Source organism: Neospora caninum, chromosome VIIb, assembly GCF_000208865.1.
Source record: "Neospora caninum Liverpool complete genome, chromosome VIIb".
NCBI lineage: Eukaryota > Apicomplexa > Conoidasida > Eucoccidiorida > Sarcocystidae > Neospora > Neospora caninum.
In genome coordinates this window covers 911,919-926,278 of record NC_018394.1, presented here as the reverse complement: position 1 = coordinate 926,278, position 14,360 = coordinate 911,919, and the positions used below count along the sequence as shown (strand labels likewise).

The 14,360-nt window shown below is 54.9% G+C and overlaps 2 protein-coding genes across 2 annotated transcripts; one reads left to right on the top strand and one right to left on the bottom strand.

Annotated features, from left to right (window-relative positions):
• Positions 1 to 3,440: 3,440 nt before the first annotated feature.
• NCLIV_025050 (SPRY domain-containing protein, related) lies at positions 3,441 to 8,270 on the top strand (the record flags this gene model as incomplete). Its single annotated transcript, XM_003882699.1, has 5 exons — positions 3,441 to 4,014; positions 4,480 to 4,976; positions 5,442 to 6,177; positions 6,678 to 6,903; positions 7,652 to 8,270. 5 exons carry the CDS (start codon positions 3,441 to 3,443, stop codon positions 8,268 to 8,270), a joined length of 2,652 nt encoding a protein of 883 aa, XP_003882748.1.
• A 1,281-nt stretch (positions 8,271 to 9,551) lies between these two features.
• NCLIV_0250 (ADP-ribosylation factor domain-containing protein) lies at positions 9,552 to 12,642 on the bottom strand (the record flags this gene model as incomplete). Its single annotated transcript, XM_003882698.1, has 7 exons — positions 9,552 to 9,579; positions 10,046 to 10,146; positions 10,324 to 10,401; positions 10,542 to 10,653; positions 11,574 to 11,655; positions 12,279 to 12,317; positions 12,540 to 12,642. 7 exons carry the CDS (start codon positions 12,640 to 12,642, stop codon positions 9,552 to 9,554), a joined length of 543 nt encoding a protein of 180 aa, XP_003882747.1.
• Positions 12,643 to 14,360: the final 1,718 nt, after the last annotated feature.

Sequence of the window (14,360 nt, the reverse complement as noted above, 5' to 3'; positions counted from 1 at the left end):
ATCCTGGAGAGACGACGGGGAGTAGGAGACTTTCTTCCGCGCCGTTTGCTCCTCTTCTCTGCCTTCCTCTTCGGCGTCGTCTCCTCGCCCCCGTTTCTGCCGCCGCCTTGACGCGCGAAAGTCGCGACTGGCCGCCGGAGGTAGAGCTGCGGCGGACTCCCGCGGACTCTCTGCCACCAGACGGCGGATTCCTCGCCCGTCCTTATTCTCCTCATGGCGAGAACGTGAAAGAGAAGAACGAGGGGAATGAGGAGGAGAACGAGGAGAATCCGCAGTTTGACCAGGCCGGAGAGGTTTAGAGTGTGCAGCAGCAGGACGAGAAGGCGTAGGCAGAGGAGACACCGCGACTTTCCCACGGCTGCGATGGAGAGGAGACGAGGGCGTGGAAGAAGGGGAGGCAGAAGAAAGCGAGAGCCTCGGCATGGCGGGCCGAGGACGTTCTGCGAAAAGGAAAAAGAGTCGGTAACCTCGAGCAGAGAGGGGAGGACAATGTTAGAGGCCGATTTGATTAGGAAGAAACTCCCGGGCCAAGAGAGACAGAAGGAGCGAGGAAGCGCGTTGCAGGCGTCGCCCCGTAAGCACGAAGGGAGGGAGGAAGTTCGGTGTGCTGACGCGCAAAGCCGCCTTATTTCGGAAGGCGAAGCCGAGAAACCTGAGGCAACTTGTTCAACCAAAGAAAGACACGCCGGAGTCTTTCTCGGACACTTGTTTCACAGATTGACAAGACGAGATTTTTGCTGCAAACGATTTATCAACATGTATGATTACTCGTATCCCTCCGCATCTCGTTACACCTACACCTCTCTGCATGTAAATATGTAAACATATTTGCACACACATACATACACATGTGTCAGTATCCGAGTTCTTCCCTCGCCAAGATGGACACACCGTATTCGGGTTCTCTCTCGGCTCCATCTCGTTTCTTCTCTCTTTTTTCCCGGCGGTTTGCACACCGCCGTTCTTCGTCTTGCTTGAGGAGAAGGAGTCGGAAGCGAGGGCGGGGGAGTTCGGCAGGAGACAGGGCCCGAAATCTGGGAATCAGCCGTGGAAAAAATATTTGATTGACAAGACAAGAAAGGAGGTTTCCCGCTGCGACTTTGCGCAGGGGGCTGTGTCGAGAGACGGCGGCGAGCTCTCGGCGCCAGCGGGTCGATGAGAAGGAGACAAAGAAGCGGCTGAAACGAAGAAGACGAGAGACAGCGGGAAGGGCGTCTGAATGCGAAGCGAGCCTTCAAGAAGAGGGGAAGAAGAGGGGAAGAAAAGGGGAAGGAAAGGGGAAGAAAAGGGGAAGAAAAGGAGAAAAACCTGTGAGCGGCCTTGGCAGGCAGGATAACGGGGGGTGTGCAGGAGGAAGTCGCCGCGCTGAGCACCGTTGAAGGACAGCTGCGGAGAGAACAAGACAGGTGCGGGGAAGAAGGTTCCAGAAAAATACAGAGAAGGAAGAGAGAGAGGAAGGGGTTCTTGGGGCACGAGTTCAGGCGGGGAAAAAGGAGAAACCGCTGGAAGAGGAGTCAAAACAAGGCTTTAAAAGAAAGCATCGAGTCGAGAAACGCGGAGAGAAGAAGGCGACAAGCCGGTGTTTCGAGGGGATTTGGTGTGTCCGCCCAAAGGAAGAAGAGCCTCTCTCCAGAATCAGCTTTCCTCGTGCCGTGCCTTCGGCGGCCCCCAGGCTGTCTCCACGTCGGCATGCGAGAAAGAGAAAAAACGTCGGAAGAAACGAAAAAGAAGGCTCCGGTGCTTTTCGCCCAAGGCCCTCGCCCCCGCATCGAGCTCGCTCCACACGAGCGCGCCACCGCCTGCATCGCGCTCGCCTCGAAACCACGTTGAAAGCGAGGTTTCTTGTCCTTCGCGTTTCTCCAGGGAAGACCAGATGGAGGAACGCGGAGAAAAAGCGGGGCAAAAAACCGGGTTACCGCCCCATGTGTGGTTTGCAGTGTCTCGCGCAGCGCCTTGAGAGGAGGGCTGTCGGGGAGGCGAGATGGGGCTAGCGCAGTGTGTGTCTCTCTGCCTTGTGCGAGAAAAGTTGTCTTCACCCTCCACGAGACTGTGCGAGTACGGAGACGAACCAGTAGTGTTTTCCTGCCTCTGACGCTGCAGTCGCGCTGAAGAATCAAACGAAAGCTGAGTTTCAGCAGTGCTCTACGGTTCCTTGCCTCGAGGTACTTTTTCTCACAGCCGTCTTTTTCCCGACGGAGGCGGGAGGGTCAGCGAGAAGACCGTCTCGCTCCTCTGCATGCTGTACAGGTTCACGGCATTCCGTTTTCCGTTTCTCGTTCTTCTTCCGTTCGTCTTGTCTTGTGTTTGGAAAAAACGCATCGTCTTCCTGCTGTACGCCTGAGAACGCGCAGCTGCGCCCAACCAGACCCTCGAGAGCTGCGGCTGTCTCTGAACTTTCCCCCCCTTTTTCTACCACGCTCTCTCGTTATCTCTTCTCTCTTTTTTTTGTAACAGTCTCGGTGTCTCTCCCTTCTCTTCTTCTTCTCAACGCATGTTCAAGCACGTCTGTCCGTATGTGCATGCACAAAGCAGTCGTCCAGCTATCCGTATAACCGCAAACATAATATATATATATATATATATATATATAGAATACATACAGATATTTATATGTATGTATATAGATATGTAGGGGTTTCTGTGTCGGTGTTGGTATATATGTGTACGTTGTATCGATTGCAGCCGCGTGTTTTTTTGGAGGAGTTGTTTCAACGTGTGTGCATGCAAATGTGTGTAGATTCTCTTCCTTTGTTGTGTCGACTTCCTCGGCATCTCTCCTCACAAACTGGCGCTGCGCTTAGCCTGGCGAGATACCGTCCTCCGGTTTTGAATCCGCCCTCAGGAGAGGTAGAAGTGAAGAAGAACCTACGCCCCTCTCGGAGGTTTTCCGAGCAAAGCTTCTGTCCTGTTTGTCGATTCTTACTTCCCTTCCTGTCTTCTGTCTTCTCTGTCTTTCTTCCCTTTCTTTCTTCACTTTTAATGATACGCGGATACTGCAGATTCCCTCAGATCGCCATGATGTCCATGGCGCGTGGCGTCGCATGATGTGACAAGACAGAAACCAAGCCTCTTCCTTCGTTCTTCTCTCTTCTTCATCTCCCCTCTCTTCTTCTTGATTCTCGACCTCTCTCCTCTCCCTTTCTGATCTCCGTTCTCTTCGCCCTGCCTTCTTCTCCCCTCGCGCTTCATCGTCTCGCGCTTCATCGTCTCGCGCTTCATCGTCTCGCGCTTCATCGTCTCGCGCTTCATCGTCTCGCACTTCATCGTCTCGCTCTTCGTCTTCTGTTTCTTCGTCTTCTGTTTCTTCATTTTTCTGCTTCTTCATCTTTTGCTTCTTCTCTCTCTTCTCTCCTCTGTTTCCTGCTCTCACGTCTCTCTTCCTGGACCGCCCCGTGTGTCGTCTGAGTGCCGAGACCGCGCACGCCGAAGCGCAGAGAGCGATGGAGAGAGGCGCCAAGAGAGAGGGGAGAGGCGAGGACGGAGCCGACGAGGAACGCGATGGGAAGCGTCGGCGCAGTGCCACCTCGAGTTTGTCTTCTCGTGACCACCACGCTCCCCCTCCATCAGCCGCAGTTCATGTCCCGAGCAAACGACTTCTTCTTCGCCAAGTTCAGCCAACTTCGCGTTCGTTTCTGCAGTGCACAGTCGCAGGCGAGTCTCCGGAGACAAGCGCTGCGTGCGTGCTGCCGCCCTTCGCGTCGAGTGCATGCGTTGCCTCGCCCGCCTCGGCTTCTTCGGTTTCCTCCTCGCCCGCCTCGAGTCTGTCTCTTGCAGCGCGTCGCCAGCACGGCGGAGCCGGGGCCGGGGTTCCAGGCAGGGAGAGGAGGCGCGAGAAGAAGCGCGAGCGCGGGAAGGGTGCAAAAGAGAGACTCGAGACCGACGGCGATGGATCGAACCTGCGCGCGGAAGCGCGGCGCCTCGGTCTCTCTCTGCGAAACGAATTCGCCGAACATACCTTCGACCCTCGGTACTCCTCGAACGTGCGTCTCTCCCCCGACAGGCTCAGCGCAACAGGTACGCGGCTTCGCCAGACTCTGAAGGGAACTCGCGAGGGGGTGGATGGAAGACGAGAAAAGAGGAAGAACGCGCCACGTGGGCGAAGAAGAGGGAATGCAGTTGCAGACTCTCTTAGCTGCTTGAATCGGTCGAGGTCTGACCTCTGTGTCCTCCGCGGGGGGGTGTCTGTCGCGTGGCGGCTCCGCTCTCTCTCTCTCGCAGCCGCGCGTCCCTCTCTTGTGAATGCGGCCTTTTCGTAGCGGGAAAAAAGGCCAACGTGCAAGGCACGAGCGAGGGGGGAGACAGCGAGAGACGCGGGGAGGAAGAGGTCGGAGAGTCGACGAGAAGGAGGAGCGGGGCAGAAACGAGGGCGGCGATTCGCGTCAGAAAAAAGACAGCCTAGTTTCAGAGTGCACGCCCTTCTCGTGAAGCTCGGCGCGTGCGCGAAGTGTCAGTCCATCTGCGTGCGTCCGCTTTCTGCAGGGAACAAGAACTGGGGCACGAGCCTCGCTCGATGTTGCTGTCGACAAGGGTCATGGTACTTCGAAGTCACCATTGGAACCTCCCCCTCTCTCCGTGTTTCTTCCTTCTCTCGCGAGACCGGTTCCGTGGCAGGAGCCGAGGGGGACGAGAAGGAAGAGGAAGCGCATCTGTCTCACCCGCCTGGCCTTCGCTCTAAAATCGAGGCCTTCGCGTCCTCTCCAGCGGGAGGGCGCGACGGGCCCGACGACGAAGACGAACAAGAGAATTCAGTTCCTCGAGAACGCCGGAAACGTGAGAGAGCAAACGGAGAGACGGAAGCACCAGACAGACGCGAAGCGGAAGAGGAAGAGTTTTCCACGCAGCATGCCGCGAAGCACTCTAGCCGCCAAAAGAGAAAGGCCGAGAAGGACGAGAAGAAAGCGAAAGCTGGAGGCGAACCTCTCGCGTTTCCCGTCGCCGGATGGGGGCCTTGTCGAACGCTAAAGAACGTTCGCGAAGTGAGCAAAACGAAAGCGAAAAGGCGGGGGACGCGTGACCCACGGCGGAACGACGAGAGGCTGCGCAGCTTTTTCAGGGGCAAAACTTCTCTTTTTGAGGGATCCTGCCCCCATTATGCATTCGAGAGTGAACATTTTGCTCGACAGTGTCTCTTTTGGTTGCCGCGCGCCTGCGCCAGGAAATCTCGCCATCTCACACAGGGACACACGTCGCGGGCGTCCACGCGGTTCGTGGCCTCTATCGGTCCTCCGTCTGCATCTCGTTTCGTTTTTTCCATTCCCCATATCTCTCTTCGCCTCTCGCCGCCTTCGGCCCCCTTTCGCGTCACCCTCCCTCCTTTTCTCTCTCCGTCTCTGCCTCGCTTCTCTCTCTTCTTTCTCTTCCCTGTGTTCATCTTGTCTCTCTCTCGCTCTCTCTCTGTCTCTCAGTCTGCCCTTTTTCTCTTGCCGTTTCGTGTCTGCTAGGACCATCCCGAGAGTTTCTTGTCGGACGGCGTGGACAGCGTCGCTCCCTGCGTGCGCGTCGGCTGGGGATCGCGTCTCTCGAGTTTCCTCGCGCCGATCGGAGCGAATCGTTTCGGCTACGCTCTCTCCTCCTTTTCGCCGCACACCCGCCCGGGCTGTCGCGACACCGCAGACGGCGCGGGCTTCTCGCCGCGAGGAAAGAGTCCTCTCTTTGTCATCCAGGCGGGAAAGCGGAGGGCCCTCAGGCGAGGGTTTCCCCTTCCGGCTTCCGGAGACGCCCACGTCAGTTTGCTGTCGAGAGAGGTGAAGGACGGGGAAGGCGAAACAGAGAGAAACGCGGGCTGCGAAAACGAGGACGCAGTCGCGCGCTTTCGTGGGGGTGAGAACGCCCGCCTCCCTCTCTCAGCCGAAAGGACGACCGACGGAGACAGGGACACAACCAGGGACAGGGCATGCACCACCGCATGCCGGAGCGAAGGGCGCGAGAAGAAAAGGCACCGGAACGCGAGCGGAGAGGAAGAAGACAGAGGGAACGAAGAGACACTGGAGGAGGGAAAAGCGACGGGAAGCGAGGAAGGACAAAAAAAAGAGACAGCGCCGTCGTGGGAAGAAGTGCAAGACAGACTCCAGGAAGGAGACGTTGTGGGATGTTACATTCATCTGCCTGGGGAAGAGCCGCCGGCTATCCTCGATGATCCTCGAGGCCTCGCACAGCTGTGGACGTTTCTCCAGCAAGGTGAGCAGGCAACTGGAAGGAGGCTTCAGTTCGGCGCTCCGTCTGTTGTGCTGGATATTCTCTGTCCAGATGCCGTCAGAACGCAAACGGTTCTAAACCAAAAAGGCCGACCGACACGCACAGACTCGGGACGCGCTTCCGCGGGGAGTCGGGTGCGCCGCCAGGCTGGACGTGTTTTGGGTTGTGCGTTGGTTTTCGTCTTTTTGTCGCTGTTTGCGCCCCGACACACGGAGAGTGAAGGTCGACCGCATCTTCGTCTGCTCCGGTTGAAAGCGCCGCACCCTCGTGCTCTCCCTCCTCCGCCTGCCCTCGAGGCCTCGCGCGCGCGAGTGTGTTGTGGCTGTGGCGTCTGCGCTTCCCCCTTCGGTTGTGCTTCTCTCCACGTTTTAAAGTGTCTCTCTCTTTCCTCAGTGTCCCCTTTTCTTGCCTTTCCTCGCTGTCCACCCTTCGTTTCCTCGCCTCGCCTCTCCCGTTTTTTTGCGTGTCTGCCTCGTCCCCAGGTTTGCTGTGCGACGTGACCAATGACTCGACGCTGCCGCGCGCGGTGCCCTACCCGAACTCGTTCATCTCGTTCTCCGTGAACGGGCTGCTCTTTCCTCGTTGCTTCCACGACGTCTGCACTGCAGAGTTTCATCCCGCCGTCTCGCTGTTCAACGGCGCCTCGGCCGCGCTCAATCTCGGGCCGAACTTCCAGTTCCTCAGCCCCGCGGAGCGCCGCGTGTTCCGGTGAGCCCTCGCGACAGACGAAAAGAGACGAGCAACGAGACAGGGGAGAAGCCGGAAAAGGAAAGGGCGGCGTACGCACCAACACAGAAGAGAGCATGCAGGTTCTAGGCAAATCGACCGCAGGAGCGGACGCAGAAGAAAAGACAACGTTTTGTGGGTGGCTAAGGCGGCCTGCGTTGTCTTGGTCCCACCTGTCTTGTGAACGGTGGACAGTTACTCGGCCCTGCTCGATTTGTGTCGCAACCTGTCTTGCGGGGGTGCTCGGATGATTACTCTTTCTATCTCCATCTGCCGCCGTGAACAGTTCGCCAATCTTTCTGGAGTCAGGGTGTGCACGGCCAAGCCGACCTCGCTGTTGCTCTCCGGTCTCCTCCTGCGTGTCTCTCCTGTTCACCTCATGTTCCGTCCTCTCGCCTCCTGTCTGCTTCGTCCTCTCGCCTCCTGTCTGCTTCGTCCTCTCGCCGCCTGTCTGCTTCGTCCTCTCGCCTCCTGTCTGCTTCGTCCTCTCGCCTCCTGTCTGCTTCGTCCTCTCGCCTCCTGTCTGCTTCGTCCTCTCGCCTCCTGTCTGCTTCGTCCTCTCGCTTCCTGTCTGCTTCGTCCTCTCGCCTCCTGTCTGCTTCGTCCTCTCGCCTCCTGTCTGCTTCGTCCTCTCGCTTCCTGTCTGCTTCGTCCTCTCGCCTCTCTCTCCTCTCTCCTTTGCTCATTTCGGAGGCCGCGGCTTCGGCCTCGCGTCCCGCGTCTTCTGCAGGCCGGCGTGCGAGATGGGCGTCTCGATGTATCCGCTGAAAGTGGATTTGGTCAAGTTCTGGCTGCTCTCGTCCCAGTCGGAAATCGTCGTCGACCAGGAGTACCAGTGTACGTACCGCCGGCAGCGCACCCTCGCAGAGGTGGACGGGGACTGGGACCGAGCGCGGACCTTCGCGCGAATGGCGGCGACCTCGGGCCGCCTCGAATTCTCGACTCGAGAGGAGAGAAGAGAGGAGAAAACAGAGGCGAGAAGGGAGGAGGGAAAGGAGGAGAAAAAGCAGACGGAAGTGAACGGCGAGCAGGCTCTGGCCACAACCGTGGACGTGGAAATCGCAAACGACGCGACCCGTCGACACGTAGCAGACGGGCTTGGACGCGTCACTTCGCACGCGGAAACTGAGCGACAGCCGAGAGAAGGAAACGCGGGAGATCGGAACGCGTCGAGGGCGCATGCAGACGCGTCTCGCGTTTCTGCCTCGATCGCTCCGTCTTCAGACGACGTCTCGTCTCCAATCTCGCTCTCTTTCCAATCGTCCAACGCTGCCTCCGCGCCCTCCTCCCCTTCCCTCGCCTCCCCACCCTCCACTCTCTCTTCACCCTCCGGCCTCCTGTCATCCTAGCCAGCGTATACGGGAACGTATTCCAGAAATGGCCCTCAGCATGTGCATATAAATATCCGACATATAGAGCGCGATAAATGAACCTATGCCTGTATAATACGAGGCCTTCGTGCACATTTATCAAAGGATATATATATTTATATGTATATATGTCTATATGCATGCATATACATATGTATAGAGGTTTTTATGTTGTTCGTACGGGTTTTTGTTGCTGGCCACTCTGTCCTTTCCTTTGGTGACAAGTCTCCTTTTTTCGTTACGAGACTGAGGAGATTCCTCGCTCTACTTATGAAATGTCTTTAAAGCGAAAGGCAGAGCGAGAGACGTTCTGGCAAGCATCGTTTCGAAACGGAAATGCAGCGGCTTCGGCTCCGACCTTTTTATGCTGGCTGCCATGCGGCGAAGCGTCACACGCCCAGGAAAAGCCTGCGCTGTGGACGCGTGTACAAGTCGATCGATCTTGTTCATTCTCCTTCCTCGCTCGGTTATTCAGCTCCTCTCTTCTCTCTCTTTCTTCTCTAAGAAAGACAAGAAACCAGCTGAGGAACTGCGAATGGGAGAGACGGGGTGATTGAAAAACCATCCACGTGCAAGTGTGGCTTTCTGTCCCACCCTTTGTTGCTTCGTAACCCCGGATTTGAAACTCAGTCGACATGAAGCGTGTTGTGTGCAAGGACATTTTTACAAGTACAAATAAGAGCATGCACACACAAACGCATTTTAACATATATATACTTATATATTTATATGCATGCAAGGAGCATTGCACGCGACGACCGAATGCGTGTGACATGATCTGTCCACGCCGTACACACCGCTGGGATGCATGGAGTTTTTAAAATTTGAGTTTGGATGTTTCAGTTTGGAAAATTAAAAATTTAAATGCCTGTCTTGGACGTTCGCCGCGACACGGCGACGCGCGATATCACGCATGCAGAGACTGGCAGATGCCGCACAACCCTGGTGCCTGTCTCAGAGAAACCCGCGAGAGAAGGCTCGACGGCGCACCCGAAAAGCGTTTCTTTTCCCCGTTTCCGTCGGAGAAACCAAGGCGCGAAACTCTCTAAAACGCATGCACATGCTGCACGGAAACCTTCACCTCGAAATGAACGCGAGACGCAACCGCCCACGCGAGTGCCCCCCGAGGGTTGCATGCATGCGTCAGAATACAGGAAGGGGGAAAATCAGGTTCGCAAGAAGCCTTTTCGCATTTCGCAAAAAGCAGGATCGCGCGCGCCCTTGCGCACATGTTTCTCTTTCGGGAAAGGAGCATTCTCGCTAGGATTGCGAGAGAACATCTGTAAGCCTGAAAAGACGCGAGACACCAAGAAACTCGGGAGGACGGAATGCATGCATCCAACCACCGCCCCGGGTTTTCTTTCTGAGCTCGCTTCTACGGTCTGCAGCTGGAGACTCAGCGATGCATGCAAAGAGATCGAACGAGGGCTTTCACGCGAACGTGACGCGCTGAGGAACTGGATGAGAGTTGCATTCGACAAAAAAAGGCAGGGTGACGCTTGCAAGTCCCATAACCGATCTACACACGAACAAGGGTTCCCCCACATACACACGCATCTATATATGCATATATATATATATATATATATATATATGGATGTGTGTCAATATGTATACCTCTTTACCTATATATATATATATATATATATATATATGCTTTGTGCATGTGGTGACGTGTCGATATTCATGAGAGAATCGTGTCTGCGTGATGTGCCGTTCACATTTCGTTACGGCGATGGGCGGTTTTCTCTCACCAGTCCATCGCCTGCTCCAAGCCTTCGCCCTTAACGGCGGAGGTCCGCATGATCGCCCACGGCCGATCGCGCAGCGAAGGCAGCCCCAGTGCAGCAGAGACCTGAGGAGACAAAAAGGAAACATCTCACACATGTGATATATAAATATATATATATATATATATACATATATACATATTGTTCAAATGGGCATGCAACTTGTTTCCCATGTTTTCTTTTCTTGTGTGTCTTTTCATCTTTTCGCTTTATCTTCTTTGTCGCAGTTGTTTTTCTCTCACTTCGCCTTCACTCATTGCGTTCGGCAAGTCTTGCTTGTTCGCCGCGACCGCGAGAGCAACGCCCCGCAATTCTTCCTCCTGAGAGCAAACGGGGGAAACGGAACTACAAAGGAGCCTCCATTTGCTTTGTGCCTACGACTCCCGCTGTTTCGAGAAAAGGTTTTGAGCACGTGAAAGACGCAGTCGCCCATCTGAAGGCTAAGAGCATCTCCTCTCACCTGAAGAATCAGGAGAAGTTCGTGCTTCGCGTCCGAGATGCGTTCGCGGTCAGCACTATCCACTACGTAGATGATTCCGTTCGTGTTGGGAAAGTAACAACGCCAGTAGGGCCTGATGGGAGCATGACACCAAAAGGAGACAAAACACGGAGTGGGAGAGAGCGAGAAGACAAGAAAGGCGATCAGAGAGAGCTGAGAAAACAAAACAAAAGCGCGGTCGTGAGACAAAACAGACGCGTTTTCTTTGAAGCCGAGAGAAATCGCGAAGGCAAAGTCGGCGTGGCAAACCCAGACGCAGACAACTGGTACAGAAAGCACGGGACACACACTCACAGGACAGGAAGAGACAGAAAACACAGAGAACAAATCACAGAGTGAACAGGCTCTGCCGTGGCGCCTACGCTATCTCAGAGATTATCACTCCCAGTCCAGCGATCTCCTGATCACACTAACCCTTGAGGAGCTTTCTCTCGTAAAACATGATAACAATCATCCAAATGTTACGCCTAGAACGACACTAATGTGGAGTAACCTTATGTCGTAGGCTATAGAATTTTAGCCCGCTGTTTGGCTGCGTTTGAGCGCCTCCGTGGAAAGCAGGCATCATGGACATAACCATCGTAGCTGGGCCATGCGTTCGTATATCAGACTAACACTAGCCAGCGTCTCTGTACAGTGTCAGCGATACGAACTGCTGTCGACGAGGAAACACGAGGACGACAACTCGCGCTTTCCCGTTTCTTCGTGGGGTTGGACGAGCGCGGCGTCATCTCGGTCCATTCTGAGTGTTCCTTCGTCTCTGGATTTGTCTCTTTGCGTCCGACCTCACAGGAGAGGCAACCTCTCTACAAGCTGGGCTTTCCTGTCCCCGCACGCCCTTGCGCTGGCGTGGCGTCTACTCGACTGCCGCTTAAAGTGGGTGTTTAGATTATTCAAAAAACGCGTCGTTCTTAGTTTTAAGCACTTTCTCAAAAGTTAAAAATAAAAAGTTCTTTTCTAAAAAGGTTCTCTGTAGTTTTGCCTGTTGCTCACCGCACAGACGTTTGGCCGCCGAGATCCCAAACCTGGAACTCAATGTTTTTGTACCGGACCGTTTCGACATTGAAGCCGATTGCTGAAGAGAAAGGGGAGAATGTTTCGAAGCAGCACGGGGAGGGAGTGAAGGAAAACTTGTGTTCTTCGGCGTTTCGCGCACAAATGCGAAGCGTGTGAAAACAGGGAGAGATTCGCCTCTGCACTGACGAAGCACGAAAAGAGAGAAAGAACACACAGACGGCGCGAGAGAAGAAAAAGGCGCACAGCACTGCGCGTCCTAAAAAGCCTACAGAACTCTGGGAGCGAGATGGAGAGCTTATCTGTATGCGTTTCCACGTTACGGGAAATGGAGAGGAACCCGGGACTGCAGTACGGTTTTCAAGAGAGGGAAAGGAAGGAGTCGACGGGAGGAGCGTGTTAAGAGAAACGAAGAACACACAGTCGCGGAGCATTCGTAGAGACAATATCTACTTATACTGTGATAATAACAATACATGGTCTAGCTTCTTATGACACACGGACGGGCTTCTTCGCTGTCTTTCGCGTTCAATGTCTCAAAACCAAAGGGGACGGCGAGAGCAACACTGTCCCAAAGGAGCAGAACAAACGAAGTACGTAGAGGAAGAAGAGACGGAGAAAGACGGGCAAGAACGGGAAGAAAGAGAAGATGATAGTCGACAAATCAGCGAAAAGGATCCTTACTAGGAATCGTTTCGACGACTTCGTTCAAATGCAGTCGATCTGTAGAATACGCACAGAGGGAGGAAGGAAAGGGTTTTTGTTTCTGGGGAAAGCAAAATGGAAGCATGCAGCTAGAGGGCTGTTAGTTTCAATGCAGAAGGCAGAGCACTGGATTGGATACCCAGGGAACTGTGCACCCATTAGTAAGAATCATGAGTCACCAGGAATGCAACATTGAGGAAAGGCTTCTCTCACGCAGCAAGTCTCCGTTTTTCGTCTTACAGAGAATCGTCGTCTTTCCGGCGTTGTCGAGGCCGAGGATGAGAATCCGAACCTCCTTCGGGCCAAGGAGGCGAGAAAAGAGAGCCGAAAAATAACTCCCCATAGTCACGTGCGTTGGCGAGAGACGAGAAGAGAAAGGGAACGATGACGGAGAAAGAGGAGACTGTCCCTGAAGAACGGCCCGTCACTCTCTCCCCTTCATTTTTAAACGCCTCCGTTTCCTCCTCTCGTATTCTCTGCCTTCTTCTCTCTTCTTCCCTCTCCGCCCTCTCTTTCCTCTCTCCCTTCTTCTCTCTCCTCCCTCTCTTTCCTCTCTCCCTTCTCTCTTCTTCCCTCTCCTCCCTCTCTTTTCTCTCTCCCTTCTTCTCTCTTCTTCCCTCTCCTCCCTCTCTTCTCTCTCCTCCCTCTCTTCTTCCCTCTCCTCCCTCTCTTTTCTCTCTCCCTTATTCTCTCTTCGTCCCTCTCATCCCTCCCTTATCTCTCCTCCCTCTCTTCTTTTCTCTCCTCCCTTATCTGTCTGCTTCCCTTCCCTTTCGAAAGTCCCGGTCTTGGCTGGCGTCTGGGGGCATTGCCTTTGTACCTTCTCCCGTGTTGTGCACCGTTTTCTTGTGTCTCCCCGCCTCTCTGTTCTTCTCCTTCACCGTCTGTTCCTGTCGCTTTTTCGCGTCATTCTCCGGTACTGGCACAGCGAGAAAGAGACACTGCGCCTTGGCAGCTGCGGAAAAGAAGGGGCGCGGGAACGGCCTTCCTGGCAGCCTGAGACTCCGACGAAAAGAAGACGAGAAATCGTCGAAAGGCGCTCCGACCACTAAAGAAACCGGCAGAGGCGGAGAGAGAAGAAGCACACCAAAAGACGAAAATGGAAAGAAGTCTCCACGGCGGCGACACAGAAAAAAAGACGGAGCAGGACACGGAGGACGGCCCTGACTCCTCCACCCCCGCGAGGCAAAGAAGGAAGATGTTCTCTTAGGAAAGCTCGGAGGTTCTTCCTCCGGTTTCAGACCCGAAAGGAAAAGAAAACGTTTTCTTCTCGACAACAAAGACAGCAAGACAAGAACACGGCACGTGACGCTCGCAAAAGCAAGAGACTCACTAGTCTGAACCTTTGCGAAGCTCGCCGTCAGTAGTTCCGCTGTCCTGTCTCGCGCTCTCTCCCTCAGACATACAGCAGGAGAAGATTCTTCCCTCGCTTCTTTGCAGCGCCCACGACCTCGCCTTTTGTTTTTCGCTCCTCCGTCGAATTTCTTCCTTTCCCTCTAGTGGTGTGGCCTTCTCTCTCGCCTGCAAAACCCGATCGCGACCCGCCATTGCTCACGCGTGGCTCTGGCGTCTCCGAATATAACTCGCCCCCCCAGCCAGCAGCAAAGAAGAGGGCGAAAGAGTCGAGAGCGAGAGTGTCAAGCCGCACGTCTCTCTTTCCTCGTCGCCGCGCATGCCTTGTTTTGAGTGCAGGCAAAACAGTTCTTTGTCGGGGAAAGGGTCGGGGGAAGGTTTCTGCTGGAAAGGTCTTCAGCGAGTCTAAGCGGGTTTTCCTCTGGGAAAACCTTGCCGGGTTAGATGCAGAGCACATGTCCGACGGAGGCGTCTCTCGCGCTGTCCATCCAGATACATAGGCACGGCGTGAGCTCCTCTCCGGGTCGTCCTTCCCTCGCCGCCTCTCTCGCGGCTCTACAAACCGCCCTCAGGCTCTTGTCACTGAATCGGAAACTTCATTTTTCCAGTGCATGCAGACGCGTCGATCGTGCCTTCGGCTTACGCAGATGCCGCCCGAGAGCCGCCAGAGAGGCTCGACGGCGCGCAAATATCGGAGACAGAAAGATT